The sequence below is a fragment of the Myotis lucifugus genome, unplaced genomic scaffold (genome assembly GCF_000147115.1).
Source record: "Myotis lucifugus unplaced genomic scaffold, Myoluc2.0 scaffold_138, whole genome shotgun sequence".
Taxonomy (NCBI): domain Eukaryota; kingdom Metazoa; phylum Chordata; class Mammalia; order Chiroptera; family Vespertilionidae; genus Myotis; species Myotis lucifugus.
This window is the reverse complement of record NW_005871186.1, coordinates 1,093,149-1,117,622: the sequence shown is the minus strand read 5'-3', so window position 1 is coordinate 1,117,622 and position 24,474 is coordinate 1,093,149. Positions and strand designations below refer to the sequence as shown.

Here is a 24,474-nt window from a genome sequence, read left to right as displayed (position 1 = left end):
GCAAGTCTAACTGCACCCCACTCTGCTCTCACATCCTTCCCTGACCTGTCATCTACTCTCACCTAGACTGACAACGGCATCTGAGAGAGGTACCAGAGCAGTGACAGACAAGGACTCGAGCCAGGCTGCCCAGGTCCAAGCCCGCTCTGTCACTGTGGGACCTTGAGCAAGTGACTGCCCATCTATGCTCCAGTTTCATCTGTTAAATGAATTACTATTTTTCAAGTGTCTCTAACAGTGTCTGACACAAGTCTTGTTAAATAACAACAAATGCTTCCAGTCTCAGCTTCCACATTGGCTATAAGGATAAGCTAAGATGAAAATCTGATCATGTACTCAATTTCAAACCCTTCCAAGGTCCCTCAAAGCGCCAGCCTTCATCAATGGGGAGTCCAGCCACGGGGCACACATACCTATGGCTTCTTTGAAGACTCAGAACAAGAGTGACAACCTCCACATAGCCTTTTTATTCTAACAGGAATAAGCTTCCAAAGGGCAAAGGGACAACATCTTATTTATCTCACAGCCCAGTGCCCAGGATACAGCCTATAAACAAGTCTCTCAATGGACAACAGACCAAGGGAAGAAGGGTGCCTTCTGACCTGGTGGTAGTGAGTGGGGTTCCCTCGCAGCTCAGATCCAGGCTGTCAATACTCAAGTCCAGCTGAGCCTTAGCCTGGGGCTCCCGGCTCTTTAAGGCGTCAGTGGCCACCTGAAACTTGCCCAGGTCTCGAAGCTGCTGGTCAGCATGGGCAACCTGGGAAGCAGAGGGCCAGGGAGAGTGAAGAGAAGCCTAAGGCAAGGGTGGCTTAGGAAGGGAGGGCACAGGGATCCATTATGATGAGTAAGGGATCTGTCCAGCCAGATACTTACCTGTGCCTCCAGGCTGCGCACCTGGGCAGTAAGGTGGCGGCAGGTCTGTTCAGTCTCCTTAGTCTTCAACCCAGCCTGCTGTAGCTCTTGACCCAGCCGCTCAGCTTCGGCTCTCAGTTCCTTGTTTTCCTTCTGCAGCTGCTCCAGGCCCCGCAGCTGCTCCTGCAATTCTTGGTTCTGCTGCTTCTTGGCATCGTAATGGGTCTTGGCTTTCTCCATCTGTGTGGGCAGACAGGTGGGTTGGGGCTGGGTGGGGTAAGGCAGGAGGGAGGGCACAGTGGGGCAGGACTGGACTCCTCACCTGCAGCTTGTAGTGTTCAGCTGCCTGCTCCTTCTGGCTCAACTGGGTCTGCAGCTCACTCAGCTGGGCCTGGAGGCGTTGGGCTTCTTGCTGGCTTTCCCCTCCCTGCGCCTGGAAAGCATGTGATGTGGAAGGCTGATCAGGGTGGCAGTCTGGCTACTCGATCCAAATCTGCTGCTGACTTGCCCTAGCTTCTTGGACTCCATGGTGTTTTCAGACTCGTGCATATTCTCTCAGGAAGTGGAAAAATCCTTTTACCCCCACCAACTCCAGCATACTGAAACACCACACACCTTTGCAAGGTCCACAGTCCGCAGGATCTTTCCCCCTCAGCTTACACCATTTCTGGCAGAGCTCTGACAGCCCTGTCTTCATTGAGATCAAGCACAAACTGCCTCATTCTCTCTCCATGAGTACACAGTCTCCCCACGGAGGAAGGGAGCTGATCCTTTCACTTGGGTGCAGAGCACGGGGCTAGGCACTTGAGATAGGCGCCCTCAGGACATGTGAACTCATTTCTCCTCAGAGCGACTCTGGGAAGTAACTATATCTCCATTTCAGAGTTGAAGAAATTGAGCACAGAGATTTAAGCCAATTGGCCAGGATCATAGTGACTCAATAGCAGTGTATGATCTGACCCTTGGTGCACCTGACTCCAAAGCCTGTGTGGCCTTTTGTGAGGCTTGCACTGCCTCCTCTCCAGGCCAGACTCCTTGGGGACAGGGACTGTGTCTGATTCTCTGTCCACCTGCAAGGCCAGCAAGTGCTTAGTTTGTAATAGACACTGGACAGGATCATCTGGCTTTGCCTCTCTTACATCTAGCACCGGGAAGGCCCCCAAAAGAAGTATAACAAGCATCTGTTTATCATCATCATGACATGGTGTGGAGCATGTGGAAATGAGCTGGGGAAATTAAGCTCTCAGCTCCCACCAATCCCTGTAACCCACCAGGGCTTTAGCAAGTCCCAGGGCCATGGGACCCAATTCCTTTGCTCCTAGCTAAAAGCTGTGAAACCTAGACTGCAAAAAAAGCATATATTAAACCAACGGTGATGTTGAAAACATTAAGAATATTAAACTGCATTATAATATTACATATGATTAACTCTAGGCCAGCACTATTCAATAGGACTTTCTGGCCATGTTCTGCCCTGTCCAACATGGTAGACACGAGCCACACGCAGTTAACTGCTGAGCAGGGTAACTGTGGCTAGTGTGACTAAGGAACTAAAATTTTAATTATAATCACTTTAAATTTAAATAACCACATATGGTTATTGCTACTGTAATGCAAAGGTCTTCCCTTCAGAGATCCCAGGAGGCACATGCAGGGGGTTCTTGAACAGGCAGATCTCCTAAGGCTGCCAGGACCCCATGGTACTCCTCCTCCTGCCCCCACAACCAACACAGCCCAAGGGCTTAGAGAGCACCTTCCTGCTCCCATCTGTCCCACCTTCAGCTTCTGCTGCTGCACTCTGCTGGCTTGGTCGTGGTCAGCTAGCTTCTTACTCAGTTCTTCCACCTGGGATAGGGGAGGGAAGAGGAGACAGGAAGACTCAGGAGGCCTTCCCCTGGATGTCTGGGCAACTTATAGGGTTTTCCCAGACCAGTCCCCAATATTTTTAGAAAAAGAAACCCGGGTAATTTCTCTGGCCTGAGGCCCAGGCTAACTGGATAGGACCTGAGTGAGGTAACCCAACACTCAGGTGCTGCCAGAGCCACCTGCCCACACTCACCTCCACCCCCAGCCTGCAGGGACAGAGGCCTGCAGGGAGAGATCTACTCTGGGGAGCCAACACTTCACCACCACCCTACTGCTGCCATTCCCAGCCCCAACCATCCTGGGTTGGGGACAGGAATAGGGGACCTGCCTATAACTTGCAGACATACTCATTCAATACCTTCCCAGAAACTACCAAAGCAAAGCCCACAGATGATCAGTCCTCTTCCCAATACTCACAGGCTGTTAGGGTTGGTGCTAGCAGTGTGGTTAGTGTGGGGGATCAGACGGCTGGGAGACAGCAGGGGCAGCACACATCCACGCCCACCCGATTCCCACAGAGAGGAATAGCAAGAGGAGGGAGGGGTGAGGGGGAGCATCACAGTCACAAGCACTCCAGCTCCTCCAGGCATTCCAGGAGCTCAAGCATGATCAGCAAAAGCGAGAGGCGAGGGCTCCCTTGCTAACTGTTTGTATTCAGTTTGATTGTCATCTTGGGCAATGGGAAGAAAGGAAAGCCCGATTCCTCAGCAGGCCCGAGGTGACTGGCTAGAAGGGCTGGCAGGGAAAGGGTGCTCCCACTGAAAACCAGCTCAGTAGCTTTGACATCTGGGCAGCACAGAGAAATCCTTGAGAGAGAGCGAGGTAGCTAGACTATACCACTCCTCTGGCAGAGGCCTCTCCTGCACCTCTCAACCTTGGCCTTCCTGCTCCCAGACATCTCTTATTTCACGCTTGGGGTTAAGGCCCAAAGGGTCATCACCCATCAGCAGACATCCCGAGCTCACAACCCTCCCTGCTCTGTGAAGGATGCTTTGCTTATCACCTTTATGGCTTCTGTGGGAAAGAAGGCCATGGTCATTCTGCTAGGCCTCCTCATTGAGGACCCAAACTTGGAACAGGACTTGAAGGTTGAGGAATCCCAAGAACTGTCTGTGATTGGTTTAGATATGGAAAGACAAAGCCTACCCTACCCCTCGTCCCTGACAGGCAAATGGCAGGAAGTGCAGAAGGTGGAGAGTCCGACCTGGGACGGGTGGGATGAGGCCTGAGAGAGGGCCCAGCACTCCTGGGCAGCCTGGGCCTGGATTCCACGGCTTGACCCTGCCCCCTTCACAAACAGTTCACAACGGGAGCTGGCGGAGGCAAGCTGCAGCCGGGGTCATGCACCGAGACTGGTCACCGCTTAAGCAGCCAGCATTTAGCAAGGACCCCAGGCGTTACCTGCTTAGTTTGCTCTCTCTGAAATACCTCTAGCTGTTCCACCTGTGCATGGGGGAGGAGCAATGGAGACAGAGTGAGATGGGGGCCAAAGAGGCACTGTTCCTGCTGTCAGGCTGACCTCACTGAAACTCTTAGAATCCCCCTCCCCCAAGGGACCAGACCTTTAGTAATGTGTAAAGTGCCAGTTGGCTCGTTCTAGTCCCCAGTGGCTCTGGGGTCCCCACTGCAGGTACACCTCATAATGTGCCTCCAGAACGAACGATGGCCTTCACGGTTTGACTCTCAGGGACAGAGCCTTCAGGGAAGGGGAGGCTAATGATACTTTCTTTAGGACAATAGGGGACAACAGACTTGAACTCTGCCAGCTACAACTCCTCCTCTGACACCCAGTGAGTGAGGGAGACAAGACACTCTGCAATAATGTGGAAGGTTGAGGCTCTGGGATGCAGAGGGAACGATGTCGTCTGTCTCTCAGGCCCAATCTTTGGAGGAGGTGTTGAGCTTGGTGCCTTACCTGGGCAGTGAGTTTCTGTCTCTCTTCCTGGAACCGCTGTCTCTCCTCCAGGACCTTGACCTTGGCACCCTCATACTTGGAAGTCATCACCTCCAGCTCCCGGGCAGTGCTCTGTACTTTCCGCTGCATCTCAGCCAGATGGGCCTCGGCATCAGCACGCACAGCTGCCAGCTCTTGGTCATATTTCTCCCGGGCCTGGTCCAGCTCCACTTCCAGAAACTGCCGGCCGAGATTGGCCTTCTCTCCCAGCCCCCGATTCTCCTCTGCCAGGAGGCCATGAGCCTCCTTCAGCATGCTCAGCTGCTCTGCGTAGTTGGCCTTCTCTGCCCGCAGCTGCTGGGCTGCTCGCTCTTGCTCTGCCACCTTCTGTCGTAGGGGCATCAGTTCCCCGAGCTCCCGCTGGGCTCGCATCAGCTCTGCCCGAAGCCCACCAGCTGCCTGCTTGCTTTGCTCCAGCTCCTCACGATGGCGTTTCTCAGCAGCTGCCTGCTCAGCCTGCAGCTGCTGGCACAGGTGCTTGGCGGGCAGCAGCTCACTCACCAGGGCCTGTGTGCTGGTGTGCTCTAGCTGCAGGGCAGAGAGGGCTTGCTCCTTCTGGAAGAATTTCTCCTGCCATGCCTTTAATTCTTGGCCCAGCTCCTCTGCTCGCTCTGCTTGTGAGGCCAACTCCTGTCGAAGGCTCTCTGAGGCTACCCGTTGTTTCTCCGCCTCCTCCCGGAGAGTCTGGACCTCATCCCGCAGAGCAGAGCTGCGTTCCGCAGCTCTGGCACTGTTGCTGGCTGTCTCTACCTGAAGCAGGCGCAGCCTCTCTTCCAGCTTCTGGCTCTTCTCTGACTCAGCTACAACAAGCCGCTTCAACTCCTTGCTCTCACCCTCCTTCTCCAGGACCTGGCGGTTCAAGATAGACACCTCCTCCTCCAAGCTGCTGATGAGACTGTTTTTTCTCTCAGCCTCCTGCTGGCCCCGGGTCATCTGGGCCTTCCACTCATCCTCAGCCTTGCTGTGGTCTTGGGCCTTCGTGCGAAGGGTGGCCAGCTCCCTTTGTGCTGAGGCTAAGGTGTCCTGAGTGCGCCCCAGCTCCCGGGCCTTCTCCTCTAACTGGCCCCGCAAAGCCTCCAGAGTGGTGGCCCGCTCTGTCTGGGAGGCGCGCTCAGACTCTAGGCTACGCTCCAGGCTGGAGGCCTTCTCCTGATGCTCACGGCACTGCTGCTCCAGCTTGCTCACCTCTGCCTGCAGAGCCTCTGGGTCAGGGCCTCTTCGCTTGGTCTTTCCTATAGCCTCAGACTGGGCTCCTGACCCACAAGTGTCTTCTCCACTGGCTGTCCCTAGAGACTGCTGGTGCTCCCCCTCCATCTTGGCCAGCTGTTTCTTTAGTTGCTCCACGGTTTGCTGAAGCTCCCCCAGTTCTGTTCTCTGGGCTGCCTCCTGCCCACGAAGCTTGGCCAGCTCCTGGTCCTTCCCCTCCTTTTCCTTCAGGGCATTGGCCAGTGCCTCCTGCAAGGTAGCAAACTCCACACGCTGCTCATTGAGGGCATTCTGCAACCGCATCTCAAGCTCTGCCTTGGCGGCCTTCTCCAGGACAAGATCAGCTTGGGCTCGGCCCCGCTCCTGGGCTAGCCGGGCCAACTCCCGCTCCTGCTCCCCACGCTCCTCCTCCTGTTGTCCCTGGCTCTCCATTAGCGCAGCCCGCAGCCTCTCCAACTCACTTCCCATTTGCTCTGCCTCACGCTCCATAGCCTGCAGTGCAGCCTGTGTGCTGCAGAACCGACGCCCCGGCTGCTCTTCCAGCCACTCTGATTCTCTGTCTCCTGCCCTTGGGGGCTCCTTGAGTAGCTCAGAGGAAGTTGTTTCCTTATGCTCACCTGCCTTGCGCACTAAGGCCTCCAGGCGGGCCACCTCCTTGCTGGTGGCAGCCATCTTCTCCTGCAGAGTGGAGAGGTCATCTGCAAGTTTCTGGGCCCTGATCTCCTTCTCCTGGACCTGCTGGTGGGCTCTGGCCAGGCTGGCATGGAGCTGGGCAAGCTCACTCTGCTGCCGGCCTATCTGGAGCTCACTGTGAGCCTCTATCCCTGCCACCTTTTCCTTTGCCTCCTGCAGCTCCTGGCGGGCCTTCTCACATTCCTCCTTCAGGGTCATCAGCTGTTCCTGGAACATGGCACCATACTGGGCCTCCTCTTGCTGGCTATCCTCATACCGCTCACGCCATGTGGCCACCTCCTTGGCAAGCTGCTTACATTCACTCTCAGCCTCACGCTGGGAGGCTACGGCCTCTGCCAGCTCCCGCCGCAGGGCTTCCGTCACAGCCTGATGGGCCTCCCCAAGCTGCTGTAATCGAGCCTCCAGCTCCTTGCGTCCAGCCTTCTCTTCTTCTAGCTCCTTCTGTTCCTGCTTATGTTGTTCCACCAGGCTTTGGGTCTCTGCCTCTAGCTTGGCGATACAACACTGCTGCTCTTCCAGGGCACTTGCAGCCCTGCGCTTCTCCTCTTCAAGGCTGCCCTTGGTGACCATCAAGGACTCCTCAAGGGCCCGCACCTGCTCCTGGAGCTGGTTCTTCTCCTGAGCCACCTTTTCTCTTTCTGTTGCTTTTTGCTGCTCAGACCTCAGCTGGGCCTTTAGTTCTGCCACCTGGGCCTGGGTCTCACACTGCTCCTGGCGGGCTGCCTCAATACAGGCATGGAGTTCCTCCACCTTTTGGCTCAGCTCTGCTTTCTCCCGCTGGGCCTGTGTCACTGAGGTCTGGGCGCTGTCCCGGGCTTCATTAGCAGCCTGAAGTTGCTGTTGCAGCACCTCTAGCTTGGCAGCCTTCTCCTTCTCCAGTGCCTCTACTTGCTGGAGGACTGAGTCCTTCTCCCTTAAGGAGGCCTCCCGCTCCTCAGCAGCAATGGCCAGCTGCTGGGAGTGGTCTCGCCTGGTGGCCTCCAGCTCCTTGGTGGCCTCCTCCAATTGCTGCTCCTTCTGTTTCAGGCTGGTGCTCAGCTGCTCCACCTGGTGGCGGAGGCCCTGGGAGGCCTGTTCTTGCTGCTGGAGGGTCTGGGCTAGCTGGGCCTGATCCTTTTCAGCCTGCTGCTTCAGGCCAGCCAGCTCTTGATTCTGCTGCTGGAGAGTAGCATTGAGGGTCGTGAGCTCGGAGGTCAGTGTGGCCACCTGGGCAGACAACTGGGCCTCCTGAGCCTGGGAGGCCTTCTCCAGTTCTTCCTTGGCTTGTCTGGTGTTGGATAGAGAGCTCTGCAGCTCAGCAATCAGGCCAGCCAGCTGCTGCTTTTCTTCTTCAAAGTGGCCCCGCTCAGCAAGCAGCTTGGCTTCCTGCTGGCCCCGCTCAGTCTCCAGTGCCTCCACCCTGGTTTGGAGCTGGGTGTTGTCTGCAGCAAGAGTGGCTGCCTCTTGCTTCAGGGTTTCCAGCTGGTGAGATAGAGACAAATTTGGATCAGCATGACTTCTGTCACCAGGGCCCCTGAATGTGCTAAACATGGCCCACACCAACCCCAGCACACAGCACACAGGTCTTACAGTTGCTCTTATGCATTCCTACCTGCAAGACGTCACCCAGCACCTCACCCTTCTCCTGGGGTGGGTTCTCCTGTAGCCGGGCCAAATGTTCTTCCAGCTGTGAAAGTTTTCCCTGAAGGATTTCATTCTTTTCTTCAAGGCATTTCTGGGAGTAAAAGAGCCCCACGTGAACAGAAGTGGAAGAGGCACTGGATGTCCCCACAAGCCCTTGTGAACATCAACAAAACATAAGACCCTATCACCTTGTTACCAAGATCTCCTTTTGCCCTCACCTAGGAAAAAACCCTCAGAAATCATGGACCTGGGACCATGAGAGACCTGCCTTTCTAGCCCTAGCTACAGGGCTGAATTAAGTCATGTGACCTGATAATTTCTTCTCCAAGGCCACAGAGTTTACTTCAAATTTCCTCACTGTATACCCTTCCTCAAAGAAGTGTTAGCTTCCAGATTATCCAAATACCCACCCAGCTTAAAAACATACCCTGCCCCTCTGGGCATCAATAGCAGCAGCAGCCACAGCACCACCCCCTTCTATACCCCCACTTCCCCTCACTGCTCACTAAGCACCTACAACAGGCCAGACACTGGGTGCCTTTCTGAATTTCTAACCCACACAATAGATCTGAGAGAGAGCTATTACTACCCCTCTTTTACAGAGCAAGAATCTGAAGCTCATTTGTTAAATGGCTTGGCCCAGGGCTACATGGTTAATAAACGGCAGAGTTGAGTTCCTAATAACAGCAATAATAATAGCAACTAATTCACTGAGAGCTTACTTTGCACCACACAATGTGTTAAGTGCTTTCTATGTATTATTATCTTACAATGATTGATGAGGCAGCTACTCGTTCTTTTTCCCATTTTCAGGAAAGGATGCTTAGAGAGAAGGAGATCAAGTAACTTGTCCAAGATCCACACCTTGTAAATAGCAGAGACAAGATTCAAAGGTGTATTGGACTTTTAAGCCCACAATTCTTCCATTAAAGCACACTATTCAACCTTGAACAGAAGTCAGCTTAATTCCCAAAGGCACAAAAGAAGAGAGCGTCAAACAGAATTCAACTTTGAACATGGTGGCCCTAATACCCCAAAACAGAGGGTTACCTTGTCCTGCAGGGCTGTGCTGAACTCCTTCTCCAGATGGGCCTGCTTCTCCCCCCACTCCTGAGTGGCCTTGCTGTGCTCCTCTGTTAGGTCATTGAGGGCGCCCTGCAGCTGCTGTAGGTGACTAGCAAATTCACGCAGCTGAGAGAGACAAAAAGGGAAGCCCCATTACCCAGAGTCAGAACTGGTAGCACCACTGCTGCTTGCTCCCAGAACTCCAGGACTGGATCCTCTGATGATCCTGTCCACTATTGTCAGGCCAATCATAATGAATCACATCCCTAACTCAGGACTACAGATAAAAATTTAGGGCCACACCAATTATGGGACAAGGTAAGGGGCAAAGTATGCAGGTCTCTGGAGAGACAAAGGCACCAGACAGGTGCCAGGAAATTCTTCTCAACCCCCTCTTAGGAAATTGTCCAGAAAAACTCAATTCCAAGGGCCTCCAGGTGGGGGCATAACACACCTTAAAGGAAAGGTCCCCATTCTCCTCAGAGAGCTGGTTAATTTTGCGGTCCATCTGGCTCTTCTCTGTCTTCAGGTCCTGGCACTGCTTCAGAGTTTCATGGAGCCTCATGGTGAGGCTGTAAGGGAGGAGCAATGAGAAAAGAGTGTGTCCCTCAGGGGTACAGGGTGGGGCAGGGAGCTGGGAGGGAGGCAGATAGAACTCTACCTCTCATTCTTGCCACGGAGCTCCTCAAGCTCCTTGGGCTCCAGCGGACTGGCCGCCTGCTTCTCGTTCAGCAGAGCCAGGCGGTCAATGCGCTGCTGCATCATGGCTATCTGTGCATCTGGAGAGACAAGGGAGAGGAGAGGAGAGTCAGCGCAGAACTAAGGAAAGGAGGGAGAGCAAGGAGGAAGCATCCAATCCAAGGGAAAGGGAAGATGGAGGCAAGGACAGAACCAGTTTCCAGGTCAGCCTGACAGGCCCAGGGCCAACGGAGGGCCCCTTCCTCAGACAAGCCCATTGCTCCCTGGAAGGAAATCCCAGATGCTGCCCACTCATACACATCTGCCGTGTGCCAGCACCCACCCCTCTCGGTGAGGAGCTTGCGGTTCTCAGCCAGCTCCAGCTCCAGCTCATCTCTATTATTTCTCTCATCCGCAAGCTGCTTCTTCAGCCGTCTCATCTGGAATTGTGGGGTTTGCAGGATGTCACCCATGGGGGAGGCTGGAGAACCTGAGAGGAAGCTAAGGAAAGAGATAGCCCAGATGCCATGGTCATCTTCAGGTATAAGACCTGAAGTGACCAGCAACAGGCAGGGATGGGGAAGCAGGGCACTATGGATGTGAGCACTGACCGGGAGACCCATACACCCAGGTTCTGTCTGCAGTGCCATCTCATGTCTTGTGACATGACCTTAAGGAAACCCTTCTTTCTCCAAGTCAAAAAATAAAGGGGGAGGGAGGTGTTCTCCTTGGCCCTGCAGAGCTGCACTGACAGAAGGGACTTTAGTGTAATCAACAAAGAAAGGAATTCCATAAACAGGGAACAGTCTTTGAAAGAGGTCTTCTGCCCAAGACAGATCCCAACCAATTTCCCCAATTAGTACTGCAGCAGGTGAGGACATTCCAGCTTGACAGGATGCTGCAAGCACCTCTGATGATGGAAGGGGCTGCTCAACAGTTTAGTCTCTAGGAGGGAGGGAGTTCAGGGCTGAATGCTGAGGCCCTGTCCCAGGAAAGAGGCTCAGCACATACTTGTTCCCACTGGAAGAGGCAACCTTCTGTAGCTCTAGAAAGCGAACCTCCTTCCTGGCCTGGTGGCTGGGTGGAGAGAGTTCTTCAGAGATGGAGCTAGAAGGGACAGGAGCTGGGGGAAGGAACAGACAAAGCACAGAGGTTAGTAAGAGGGTGAACAGATTTGTATCTTTACACAATTTAAGAACTCCTCTTGGGAGTGAATCAACGAACACATATGTAAGCTACAGAAGGCAGCCACTGGGCAGAACCTAAGCAGGATCTCCTCTCAGCCCCAACAACCTCTTGGGTCAGCCATTAGCCTCCTTTCTGAATTCCTCTAATCTAAAATCTTGCACTGCCAACACACTTTCTCAAACCTTCTCTTTCCTTGGTTCCCATGATTACTTTTACATGGTTCTCCTATTTCTAAACACCCACTCTTATTAGTCTCCCTCATTTGCTCCTTCCTCCTCCACCCACCTTCTAAGCCCTCAGTGTTCAGATGGGGCCTCCTTGCTCTGCTCACAGCTTCAATGGCCAGCCATACAGTGACCTGCAAACCCATAACTTGGCCCAGAGCCTCTCCTCTCACATTTCCAACATCACCTGAAGGGCTTATGAGGAACCTGAATATGAGGAACATCAAATTCAGCAGCTGGAAGAGAACTTGCCGAGACCCAAGTCTTATGTCCTATCATCACTGATGGCCCCTTCACCGGAAGATAAAGCTATCACTCTTTCCATTATGCTTCCAGCTAGACATTTGGTAAAACTGGTACCTCTCTGTTCTAGCACTTATTCCTTATCATACCTCCTGGGTTTATGCATATGCCTTCTCACCTAGAAAGAGCTTAATGTGGAGGAAAAACATCTTTTAAGACTGTACTCCTACATTCTAAACCAGGAGTAATGGTTGTTTAAAAAATAAAAAACAGCCTTGGCCGGTGTGGCTCAGTGGTAAAGTGTCGGTCTGTGCACCAAAGGGTCATGGATTCCATTCCTGGTCAAGGACACATACCTAGGTTGCAGATTCCATCCCAGGCCCCAATGGGGGCGCATGTGGGAAGCAGCCCATACATGTGTCTCTCTTACATCAATGTTTCTCTCTCCCTCATCTCCCTTCAACACTCTCTAAAAATCAATGGAAAAAATATCCTCAGGTGGGCCAGAGCGCAGTGGCTCAGTGGTTGAGTGTTGACCTATGAACCAGGACGTCATGGTTTGATTATTGGTCAGGGCACATGCCCAGGTTGTGGGCTCGATCCCCAGTGGGGTGTGTGCAGGAGGCAGCTGATTGATGATTCTCTCTCATCATTGATGTTTCTATCTCTCTCTTCCTCTCCCTTCCTCTCTGAAATCAATAAAAATATTTTTTAAAAAACATCCTTAGGTGTGAATAAAAAAAATAAAAAAACAAAGGTGTGTGTGTGTGTCGGGGGGGAAGGGGGTGGTTGTGGTGGTGGTGATGTGATCAAGGAGAACATAACCGCAGACAAGATCACTTATTAAAAAGTTTTGCTTGGCTGCTGCCAGGCAGCTAGTAGTTCTGGGTGAACTGGGATGATGGCAACAGGGCCGAGAAATCAACCTACTCCATTACACAATTTTCCTGAGGACCAACTCTGTGTCTTGTTTTAGGGTCAGAAACAACCCCCTTCCTCAACAACTCTGGATCCCAGCTCAGAGAGGTGATCCTCAGAAGGGGTCCCTATTTACCTTTTTGCAAGAAGTTCTCTAGGTCCTCATTCAGGTTTAATCCATCTTCATGGTCTAGCACAAATTTGAGGATGACGGCTAACTCAGCCTAGGCCACAGAGAGAAAGAGCAACACTTAAGTATTAGGGAGACCTAAAGGGATGGAGGTCGTCACCCTGACAGTGCCAGCCCCAGAAGTCTATGGGAGCCCATTCTTCCTCTAAGAGCTGGAAGCCCCATGGTCCAGCCGAGAACATTCCACTAGAGACGTGTTCACCCCACTTGCTCCCACCCCCTCTCCTCCCTAAATATCCACTCAGGGTTAGAGTTTCCAACTGACTTCACTCCTGACCACAAGAGATGAGAACAGGCAAGGAACGGAATGTGCTCAGAAAGCTTTAACATAACTATTTTGGCCTCTTTCAGCTGACCCTCACTGTTCTTTATTATCTAGGTGAGAACCCCTCAGGGCTCATCCAAAGCTTATCCACCAGCTCAGCTGTAAAATCTTCCCTTCTTTGTCTGAATTCCAAAGCTACAGAGTTAATTTAATTTTCCTGGCCAACTCTGCTGTATCCCTTATTCTTCTAGAATCTCTTCCTACCAGCTCTATGACCAGCTTGGAGTAGAGAAAAAGTTGAAGGGAGGAAGAAACCACCTATTCCTTCCATGCCACATGACAACACTAACCCCATCCCCAATATGAGCCATGAGCTGAGTACGAAATGGGATGATTCAACATTTCTACCATAACTTGAAGGCCATAGCTCTCTGGACACTGCCCCACCAGTCACCTACAGTATCCACTCTGGCATTCCAGCTGCTTCTGCTCTAGGAAATAAAGAGCAGCTGCTCCTGCAAGAAGCAAGGCCAACACCAGAACCTATATGGCAGGTAGCTCCTGGAAACCAGGTCAATTCACTCTATAATGAAGCAGATGCACCAACTCCTCTTCACTTAGGGGCCATGTAGAGGAGGGGAAAGGAGGTAACCACTGAGCTAGAATGTCGTGGTGGACAAAGACATTCTAACTAACTAATCCTTTCTACTAGAGGAAAAGAGGAATGAATGGAGTGACAGTATACACACACAGGAATACCTACATGAAGAGAGAACAATTTTTATGTAGCACCCAAACACAATATAGTTTCCGGTACAGTTAATATGAAAAAAGCTTGAAAGTATATCCTTTAAAAGTTAGCAGTTATGCTCTAGCTCAGTGGTTCTCAACCTTCTGGCCCTTTAAATACAGTTCCTCATGTTGTGACCCAACCGTAAAATTATTTTCATTGCTACTTCATAACTGTAATGTTGCTACATTAGAGTTATGAATCGTAATGTAAATATCTGATATGCAGGATGGTCTTAAGTGAACCCTGTGAAAGGGTCGTTCAACCGCCAAAGGGGTCGCGCCCCACAGGTTGAGAACCGCTGTTCTAGCTGGTTTGGCTCAGTGGATAGAGCATCGGCCTGTGGACTGAAAGGTCCCAGGTTCGATTCTGGTCAAAGGCACATGCCTGGGTTGCGGGCTCGATCCCCAGAAGGAGGCAGCCGATCAATGATTCTCTCTCATCACCGATGTTTCTCTCTCTCTCCCTTCCTCTCTGAAACCAATAAAAATATATTTAAAAAAAAAATAGTTAACAGTTATCTCTGGGAATGGGATTATTGGCAACCATTATTTTCTTCTTTGTGCTTTTCAATATTTTTCAGACTTTCTAAATGAATGGCTGTAACTACTATATGTGCTCTTTAAAGAAAACAGATGGGGTAAGGTGAAATGCAGGCTAGGCCTGCTAGGTAGAGTGGAGGCACAAGGGCTTACCTGAATCTTATAGTCAAACTGTTCCCAGTCCCTGAGACTTTTGGAGCTCATGGTGGACTGGTATAGGAGCAACATGGTTATCTAGGAACAAAACAGGGGGCAGTCACTGAGCGGAGCCTGTCTCTCTTCTCACTGCCCCACCCCCCACCCCCAAAACCCCTACCCCCACCCCCCAGGCTATTCTGGAGACGCTTCCAAAGCTCCTAGAATTCAGCAGCCCAGGCCACTGCCCTTAAACTGCACTAGGAAACACTCGAGGACTCAATGCCTACGTGCAAAAAGCCATGTGCCAGGATTCCTGCACAGCTAAATACCTGGACTCATGGAACCCTCTAGGCCAGCACCCGGACAGGAGAAGGAATGAAGTAGACTGAGCTAAAAAGAAAAATAGGACAACAGCTGGGTGAGGCCTGATTCCTGCCAGGTCTCCACTGGGGTCCACAGTAATGGTCTAGTAAACTCTGTCACATGGCATGGTCTCCTAGAATCTTTGGGCTAAATTAGCCCCTGCCTCAGCCAGGTGGCTATCAAAACCTACCTCAAACCTCGACAAGCCCCAGAAATAAAGCCCCCACCATTTCCTCTGGGTTACGAGAAGGCTCTGCAGGTCCCTCTGATGCCACCCTTCCACCCCCAGCCTGGTGTTCTATAGCTACCTTGGCCAGTTCCAGCTCTGACCCCTCCATCACCTTCTGCACTGACACCAGGCATTCCGGGGAAGATGGATGTTTTCGGTTTTCTGTAATGACAAGGTAGATAAGAGGTGAACTTCCCAGGGGTCATTCCTGAGATCATCTGAGAGTCACAGCAGAGTCACTGTCTCTGGTGGAGCTAGAAGATGGAGGGCTCCTTACTCCTATGTCCTCTCTCCCCAACATACATGTTTCCATCTGAAGTGAGCTCTATCCTGGGTCAGTCCAAGGATTACAGGGATAATTCCTGAAGAAAGCAGGCTGGATTCACAGCAGCTCTGGGGCATAGCACTACACTCACCCATCCACACACAAGCTCCTGCTCAGCCCTACAGAGGAGCCCAAAGATTCCAGGTCACTCTAGACCAGTGGTTCTCAACCTTCCTAATGCCACAACCCTTTAATACAGTTCCTCATGTTGTGGTGATCCCCAATTTCATTGTTACAAATTGAACATAATTAGAGCATAGTGATTAATCACAAAAACAATATGTAATTATATATGTGTTTTCCGATGTATCTTAGGCGACCCGTGAAAGGGTCGTTCGACCCCCAAAGGGGTCGCGACCCACAGGTTGAGAACCGCTGCTCTAGATTCTCCTTCCAGCCTTGGCTGGTGCTGCTCAGTAGTTAGAGAGTCAGCCCCAACATTGAAAGGTTGCAGGTTCAATTCCTAGTGGAGGGCATGTACCTGGGTTGCAGGTTTGGTTTGATCCCGCCCTAGTTGGGGTGTGTGGGAGGTGGCCAATCGATGTTTCTCTCTTGCATCGACATTTTTCTCTCTCTCTCCCTACTTCCTTCCCTTCCACTCCCTCTAAAACCAATGGAAAGGGTATCCTTAAGTGAGGGTTAACAAAACAAAACAACAAAAGAAGACTTTCCTTCCAACTGAGGTCACAGAGGAAGCCTGCAGCTGAGTCATATGAGGAAGACTGGGGATACTTGGTTCTTATGCTGCCAGAGTGTCTGGGCTCAATTACTAACACCTTGCTTTAAATCCATTCTCACCTTTCCTTTAATTCTCTGGAGGTGGAGAAAGCAGATAATGAGCACTGTGCCAGAAGCTTTGCATGTGATCTTATTTACTCCACCCATAACCTAGAGTAATTATTATTATTTCCATTTTATAGACCTTTCTATATCCAGAAAGGTCACACAGCAGTGAGTAGAAGGGCCAAAATCTCAACTTAAATCTGCCTCTGCCCCTAGACCAGTGGTCGGCAAACTCATTAGTCAACAGAGCCAAATATCAACAGTACTTCAAAACAGACTCGCCCAGGCCAAAAACCGACTTCTGCGCATGGGCCACAAAGTTTCAATCACACTGTACGTGCACGCCCGCGTAGTATTTTGTGGAAGAGCCACACTCAAGGGCCAAAGAGCCGCATGTGGCTCGCGAGCCGCAGTTTGCCGACCACTGGCCTAAGCAATTAATTTAAAGTTACCCAAGAAAAATGTTTTTCTTGCAAAGAGGATAACATAGATGCCTCCCTCTCCTCCATCTCCTTGCAGGTGAGGAGTCCTAAAAACTGACCCTCTGGCTGTACCTGGAGCTCGAGAAGAGCTCTGGGACTGAAGGGACACTCTTCTTGCCCCAGCTAGTGTGAGCATCACCAGACCCAGGAAGCTCACCGGGTTGTATTCATCTCTGTGGTACAGAGTTGACAGCCCTGGGCCTTTGCCCCTCCAGATACCTATTAACTGGTTCCTCTGGACTCTCAAGAGCTGAGGAAGCAGCTCCTTCCCAGCTAGATAAGAAAGTACTTACTCTGCAGAAAACTGCACACGAAGTCCAGTCTCTCTGGCACTGGCTGTTGCACGATTTGCTGACCCTCCTCAGTGCTGTGGCTAGAAAAAGAGCAAGCATTAGGAACAGAGCACTTAGCAGTCCTTCCCTCCTTGCTACTACATCACATACTTACCTTCCCATTTCGTCAGGCTTGGTCTGCACTGGATTGGGGAAGGAACCTGACCAGATACTAGAGGGGAGAAGATACCAAGGCACCATTTACTCAGAAGAACTGTGTAGGGGGTGGCACGTGGAGACTTGGGCATGAGGTCCCTCTGGAAAGAGCACTCTGACATCCCATTTGTGAATATAGTAATGCACCACTTAACGACGAGGATACGTTCTGAGAAATGCATTATTAGGCAATTTCATCGCTGTGCAAACATTATAGAGTGCACTTACACAAATGTAGATGGTGCCGCCTACTACACACCTCGGCTATATGATTAACCTATTGCTCCTAGGCTACAAGTCTGTACAGTTCAGACTGCTAACAGTGTAACAAGGCACAGCGTTTTTTAAAAAACTTAGTAAGTAAAATAAGTATACTCTAAAATAACGATAAATAGTAAATACCTAAACCAGTTTACTATCAAGTATTGTGTACTGTACATAACTGTGTGTGCTACACTTTCATACCACAGGCAGGACAGGTTTGTTTACATCAGCATGACCACAAACACATGAATAATGCACTGCACTATATGGCATTACAATGGCTGTGATGTCACCAGCAATTTTCAACCTTTTTCATCTCATGACACATATAAAATAATTAGTAAATTCTGCAGCACACCAAAAAACATATTTTTTGCCAACCTGACAGAAAGACTAGGTATAATTTTGATTCACTCACACCAGTCGGCTATTGTTGTGTGGGCTGTTGTCATTTTTATTTGCTAATCTAAGGGAAAAGAAGTCACAAGTGCCCCTGACTAAATAGTCAGGTATTGCACATTTTCAAAATTCTTGTGGCACACAGCTGAAAATCACTGCACTAAGCAATAGGAATTTTCCAGCTCCATTATAATTTTATGGTGCCACCATCGTAGATGTGGTCTGTCTTTGACCGAAACATCATTTATACAGCATAGCTGTATTTTTAAAAAAAGCACATTTTGAAAATACTATTGAGTAATTATTTCAGTAACCATTTCATAATTTAGTCCTAAGTATTATATTCAATAACTGTCATGGAGAAAGCCTTGGAAGGCAATGAATTAAAGTGTCAGGATATTAAGTAGAGATTTTAAAGAATGACAATTCTGATTATTTTGGACTCTTCAATGTGTGGAAGAAGTTAGTGATAGAAATGTCTAAAAGAACAGCACAGAGTAAGTAAATATTGGTTTATATATAGATCCATGTATGAATAAAATGTAAATAAATTTGTAAGCATTAAAAAAATAGCACTGTGGGAAGAGGGTCAAAAGTTGATCGAGGCAGCAGAGATAAATGGAAAGCTAAGTTCAATAATTAGGAATAGCTCAAGTAAAGGGCAAAGATCAGGACACCTGGGAAACCTGGTTAGAATAAGAGTGAGAGAGGATGATGGAAAGGGGCAAAAAACAGGTCGAAGAACTGAAAGAATCAGAGGGAACAAGGCCCTGAAGTGACAGAGCAAAGTTCAACACACTAGGCTGAAGGCTGAGGTAGCAAAAGCCTCCCAGAGGCCAGAACAAGGGACAATCACTTTTGATCTGTGGCTGTCACCGTGCTGATTTAGCTGGCAGGGGAAGCCAACTACAAAGAGAGCAATGAGGACTGGAGGCAGCAGAGGGAGCTCTCACACAGCCCAGGCCCCTAGCTCCTGGGGCTCAGTCTAACAGCGGTTTCATTTTCAGAGGTGAAGAATCTTCTATAATTAAAAGGTTTCTTGCTCCTCAGAACTTCAATCTCCAGGTTTCAACCAACTTTCTGGAAGGCAGGGAAGGCCTTAGATACAGTGGTTCTCAACCTTCCTAATGCCACGACCCTTTAATACAGTTCCTCATGTTGTGGTGACCCCCAATTTCATTGTTACAAATTGAACATAATTAAAGCATAGTGATTAATCACAAAACAATATATAACTATATATGTGTTTTCTGATGGTCTTAGGCGACCCCTGTGAAAGGGTCGTTTGACCCCCAAAGGGGTCGCGACCCACAGGTTGAGAACCGCTGCCTTAGAACCTTCCAGTGCCAGACATCCGGAAAAGCACAAGAGGTAACCAAGCCAAGACTATGAAAGTAGCTCCTTCTGTCTCCCACGTGATTAGAAAGGCTTCTTCCAAGTGAACCTCCCCACAAGAAGCATTCTGGGTAGCTAGTCCATGATTAGGGACACCTGCAATGTCTTCAGGAGATGCTAATCGCCTCACAGGCTCCTGCAAGAGCCCTCCTCCCTACCCACCTACAATCTGGAATGCTGTGACTCCTTGCCTCAGTGTAGAGCAGTAATTTACCTAGTATATGCCATTAGGTAAAAAATAAAGCGTGTTCTCGGGTTAAATGTTTGAGAAATACTAGGTTAAACCAAACTAAACATTTTCTACATAAGAGGATATAACATGCATTATTTCCTAATCACATTTCATCACAAAAGCATTTATTTTCCCCACTGGGCCTCTGGGATAAATAAAGTTGCATGAAACATGCTTTGGAAAAGCCAAGACTACATTCAAGTCTCTTCTCTGGCAGGAAGCCATTCAGAACCACTGCTAGTCACACCTCCATCCTCCTTCTTCTCAAGAATTCCTACAGCACTCACGGATACAACTGCATCATTTATAATTGACCACTCTAACTGTGCAAGTTGAAAGCCAGGAATATATAGCAGGTGCTCGGTATATGTGCTGACTGACAGAGGAGGGATGCTTTATACTGGGAAGAGTAAAAGTCAATGTCGGTAAGACAAATGTCAGGGCTTTAGTTTTCTAATAAAATGCCTCCACTAAACTTTGCTATTCAAGCCTCAAGATGGGACAGCCTTTTTGCTTCTATTAACACAAAGAACAGAAAGAGAAACTTGGCAGAGTGGTTGAGTCCAATTATTTTCCCAGAGAGAAGGCCAAGTGGCTAAGGAATGAGCCCTGTTCAATTCTCATAGCTTCTATCTGCCACCAACCCTGCCATCCTCCACTTCCTTCCCCTGAGGACTAGGCATCTGATTTAGGTTAGCAACAGTAGCAGCATCAAAAATGTAACAGGCAGAACACATCCACCAGAAATTCCCAAAGGAAGTTGGTCTGCATTATCCTGGATCTGAGATGGAGATTAGGGTTAGCCTGGGATTTCAACAGCCCCTCCCTCTAAAGCAATCTCTCTCTCTCTCCTCCCTCCTTCTTTCCCTCCCCCTCTCCTAGTCTAAAGCTCAGGCAGCATGTTACAGAACAATTTGGAAGGTGGGCACCTTGAATTTTTGAACTCCCTATGAAAATTTCCCACCAAGTTCTAAACCTAAACAAAGGCACACATCGCTACCCATGGATAAATCTACTGTTCTTGTCATCAGGCCAAGGAAATTTATCTTCTCAAAAGCAAAAGTTCCTTGATCTATTATTCTTAAGTCAGAAAAAAGCAGGCTGTACTCTATTGTATGTCATAACATGAGGCATATTATACCTGGCTGTTTCTCTTTTAGTGAAGTTAAAATTGAACAGTGAAGTAGGTACTACCAGCCTAATGCTTTTATTGGCCATTGACGTTGGTTGCCTAGATCTATCATTTCATTAAGGTTTGCAAAATAATTATTTTCACTAAGATTAGCTGCAAAATGCTGATTTATAGGTGGTACCTAACTCCACCTATAAAGTAGTCTTGCAAAAATATCTTATACTTACAGCCATAAAGATTTAATTTAAAAATAAACAAACCCTGCTCTAGCCGGTGTGGCTCAGTGTATAGAGCGTCAGTCTGTGGACTCAAGGGTCCCAGGTTTGATTCCAGTCAAGAGCACATGCCCGGGTTGTGGGCTCGGTCCCCAGTGGGGGACATGCAGGGGGAAGCCAATCAATGATTCCCTCTCATCATTGATGTTTCTATCTCTCTCTTCCTCTCCCTTCCTCTCTCTGAAATCAATAAAAATATATATTTTTTAAAAACCCTGAAAAAAGCAAAACAAAAAATCTTAACCCAAACAGATCTAATTACTATTTATAGGCAACAGTGGGAAGAGAATATGTAAAGCAGTATCATGATGATGTAATTAACTAAATCCAAATTATAGGAAATTCTATAGGATAAAAAAAGGGGAGTGTTGGGGAATGGAGTAGAAAACAAGACTTGTGGGAGGAGATGGCCCTGATAAAAGCTCTTCAATACCAAAGCTAAAGATTTAGAACTCAAACTCCTGGCAATGACCAGTAAGTCACTGAGGCTCATCAGCTGTGGAGTATCACAACGAAAGGATGGGAGGAAGGTTCCTGAGATCACATGTGCAGGAATGCCCTGGAATAAGGGCAGGTTAGAGAAGAATGACATCACAAGGGCCTGGTATCCAGAATTAAGCAGAAGCAAGGATGTGAGAAGTCTTCTAAATCAGCGGTCGCCAACCGGTGGTCCGTGGACCACTGGTGGTTCATGAGGTCTGAAAGGTTGGTGACCGCTATTCTAAAGGACAGACTGAGAGGATGGTGACTCATTAGAAATCAGTGCCAAGGAGAGGAAAGAATTCAAATTGATGTTGAAAGGTCGTGCCCTGATAACTGGGAGAGAAAATGGTAGCGTCTGTACCAAAATAATAGTGGCTTCTTTCAGAGGTACTAAGGCAGGTGTTGGCAGACCACAGAGATTTTTTAAAAATCCTAAGACATCCCATTACCAATAAACATTTCAAAAGATACATTCAAAAGATTTTGAAAAAAAACCACTAGCAAACCTATCTGTCCTGAGTTACTCAGCCCTGCTAGTCTTTACTGATGGAGAATATCAACTACATTTTCATTCGCTATTTACTCATCCAACAAACATTAATTAAAATCAACGTACTGTCTTGCCCTAGCTAGTTTGGCTCAGTGGATAGAGCGTCGGCCCTCGGACTAAAGGATCCCGGGTTCGATTCCAGTCAAGGGCATGTACCTAGGTTGCAGGCTCGATCCCTGGCCCTGGTTGGGGTGCATGCGGGAGGCAACCAATCAATGTGTTTCTCTCACATCGGTGTTTCTCTCTGTCTCTTCCCCTCCCTTCCACTTCCACTCTCTAACAACCAATGGAAAAATATCCTCGGGTGAGGATTAAACAAAAAAAATAAAATAAAATCAATGTACTGTCCTAAGCTAGGTATGAAGAACACAAGAAAAATTAAACCTAGTCCCTAACTCATTTCCATCTTCTTTCCCTGTCAATGAGCTGTTGTCTATGAATGGGTGACCAAATTACTTCACAGAGATGCTGAATCCCTGACCCTATCTGCCACATAAACACCCTCAACTCTTCTATCCTTGGCCTAGGGGTTCAGTCTACTGTGCTATCTTCTCTATCACTGTACCTCCAAATCCTTATATTGTGGACGTCCTCTACTTTTGTTTGTAGCACAAAGAAGTGAGAGAAGGTCAGTTTTGTCTTCCATAATCCCTGGAAGTTGATGATACAGGAAAAGGGATGAATTATGTGAGTTTAATAACTAGGTTATAGCTTGACCCATCTTTGCTTGGTTCCAGAGGAGGCTCCACTCCATTATTTCTCCATAACTGTGAGCTTCAATAAAAATATGTGCTAAAGACCAGTTATAAAAAGGCCCAAACTAGCCCTAACCGGTTTGGCTCAGTGGATAGAGCGTCAGCCTGCGGACTGAAAGGTCCCAGGTTCGGTTCCGGTCAAGGGCATGTAACTTGGTTGCGGGCACATCCCCAGTAGGGGGTGTGCAAGAGGCAGCTGATCCGCCTCTGATCCATGTTTCTCTCTCTCTCATCGATGTTTCTAACTATCTATCCCTCTCCCTTCCTCTCTGTAAAAAAATCAATAAAATATATTTTTTAAAAAAAAGGCCCAAACTAGAAACCTGGCTACAGGACAACAAACAGCTTATCAAATGCTAATTAACCTCACAAAGCAAGGTAACAAGGCAGGTGAATGCCAATAGAAATGCTTTAATGGCTGCATATATGTGCTTTGCTAACAAGTTAGAGATGAGATTTTTAAGTGCTTCTTATTTCCCTTAAGTACGAGAGCTTCCCCTTTCTTCTTAGCCCTTCAGGATGCAAAGAAGGCTTGTGAGATAAGGATGGGTCACAGAAAGAGAGTGTAGAAGATTCCTATTGAGATAAGACAGGGAGCCCCAGAGCAGGCTCTTGGGATAGTGTGAGAGCACAGGGACTTGGAGGTTCTTCTGCAAGAGGGAGGGAGCCTTAAGGTGGAACAAGAGTGAAACTTCTCCCATAGAGAACCATGGTGACTGGAGGATGAGGTCAATGTGTTCTTGCCTCTGGGCCCCACAATGGCTTATGCCATCCCAATACTGTTGACGCTTTCTGGTCACAGAAGTCACCAAGGCAAGGGAGCAAATGGCAGTCCCCATTCCAGCACACAGCTTTGCTTGACAAGCCCGAGAGAGATGTGATGCACACTCACATGCTGCCAATGATCTTGATGAAGACACTGCAGTCCTGCAGCTGCAGCAAGGCCTCCACAGGGTCAGCCACATGCAGACCATTCACCTGTGAGAAAAAGGAAGAGCCCAGAGAAACTGTCATAAGTACCAGAGCACCGTGGTTCATGCCTTCCCCAGATGCTGACAATTCTCTGCTCACTGCAAGTGCCTGTAGTTGTGTAACTACAGGAATAAAGAAACAGATGATTCTAGGATTTTTAATTTCAGCATAAGAATGCTGCTGCACCCACTCACCTAGTGACAGCCGCCTGGAGCTGCCATCAAAATCCTTCCTTTGGCTTCAACTAAATAAGAACTTAAATTCTCCTAGGATGTTCTAGCTCTAAGGGTATACTTAAATGCAATTAGGCATAAAATGGTTCTGGAAGGATACACAAACTGGTACCACCATTGCCTCTAGAGAGAAGAATATGATGGCTGGGAGACAGAGGGGGAAAAACAAAGGCTTCTTATATTATAGCCCTTTGTAACTCTTAAATGGCATAAACCTTTGTAGTTCAAATCTTTACATTTATAGCCCTCCGTATCTCTTGAATTTTGAAATATTTGAAACTTATATTGAATATACACTCCCACACAGATATAAAATTTTGTTATTAATGTATGCTTAAAATTCCTTCCAGACATAAAACTTTGGCTGAGGGAAGTGGGAGAAATGATGGGGGAACAAGATAGTAAGAGAAAAAAGGGGGGCCAGGGCTAGTTTGGCTCAGTGGATAGAGCATTGGCCTGCAGACTGACGGGTCACAGGTTCAATTCTGGTCAAGGGCACATGCCCAGGTTGCTGCTTCAATTCCAAGTGTAGGGCGTGTAGGAGGCAGCCAATCAATGATTCTCTCTCATCACTGATGTTTCTATCTCTCTCTCCCTCTCCCTTCCTCTCTGACATCTATCTATAATAATAAAAGTGTAATATGCTAATTAGACAGGATAGCCAAACGACCTTCCGAAC

At 48.8% G+C, this 24,474-nt stretch overlaps 1 protein-coding gene across 8 annotated transcripts in view; it reads right to left on the bottom strand.

Annotated features, from left to right (window-relative positions):
* Positions 1–24,474, bottom strand: part of NUMA1 (nuclear mitotic apparatus protein 1) — an 84,516-nt gene that overhangs the window by 4,927 nt on the left and 55,115 nt on the right. For 6 of the 8 annotated variants that reach the window (XM_023758718.1, XM_023758719.1, XM_023758717.1 and 3 more), the window contains 17 exons: positions 23,483–23,568; positions 16,911–16,990; positions 15,107–15,189; positions 14,451–14,531; positions 12,647–12,734; positions 10,949–11,060; positions 10,281–10,438; positions 9,921–10,038; positions 9,714–9,831; positions 9,245–9,385; positions 8,163–8,285; positions 4,634–8,032; positions 4,120–4,161; positions 2,629–2,697; positions 1,175–1,285; positions 874–1,092; positions 603–757 (listed from right to left, as the gene is read on the bottom strand). In XM_023758718.1, coding sequence (XP_023614486.1) covers positions 603–757; positions 874–1,092; positions 1,175–1,285; positions 2,629–2,697; positions 4,120–4,161; positions 4,634–8,032; positions 8,163–8,285; positions 9,245–9,385; positions 9,714–9,831; positions 9,921–10,038; positions 10,281–10,438; positions 10,949–11,060; positions 12,647–12,734; positions 14,451–14,531; positions 15,107–15,189; positions 16,911–16,990; positions 23,483–23,568 — 5,183 coding nt within the window. Of the gene's footprint in view, positions 1–602; positions 758–873; positions 1,093–1,174; positions 1,286–2,628; positions 2,698–4,119; positions 4,162–4,633; positions 8,033–8,162; positions 8,286–9,244; positions 9,386–9,713; positions 9,832–9,920; positions 10,039–10,280; positions 10,439–10,948; positions 11,061–12,646; positions 12,735–14,450; positions 14,532–14,764; positions 14,789–15,106; positions 15,190–16,910; positions 16,991–23,482; positions 23,569–24,474 lie in introns of those variants that run through there. The other 2 variants (XM_023758722.1, XM_023758724.1) reach the window with 2 other exon arrangements.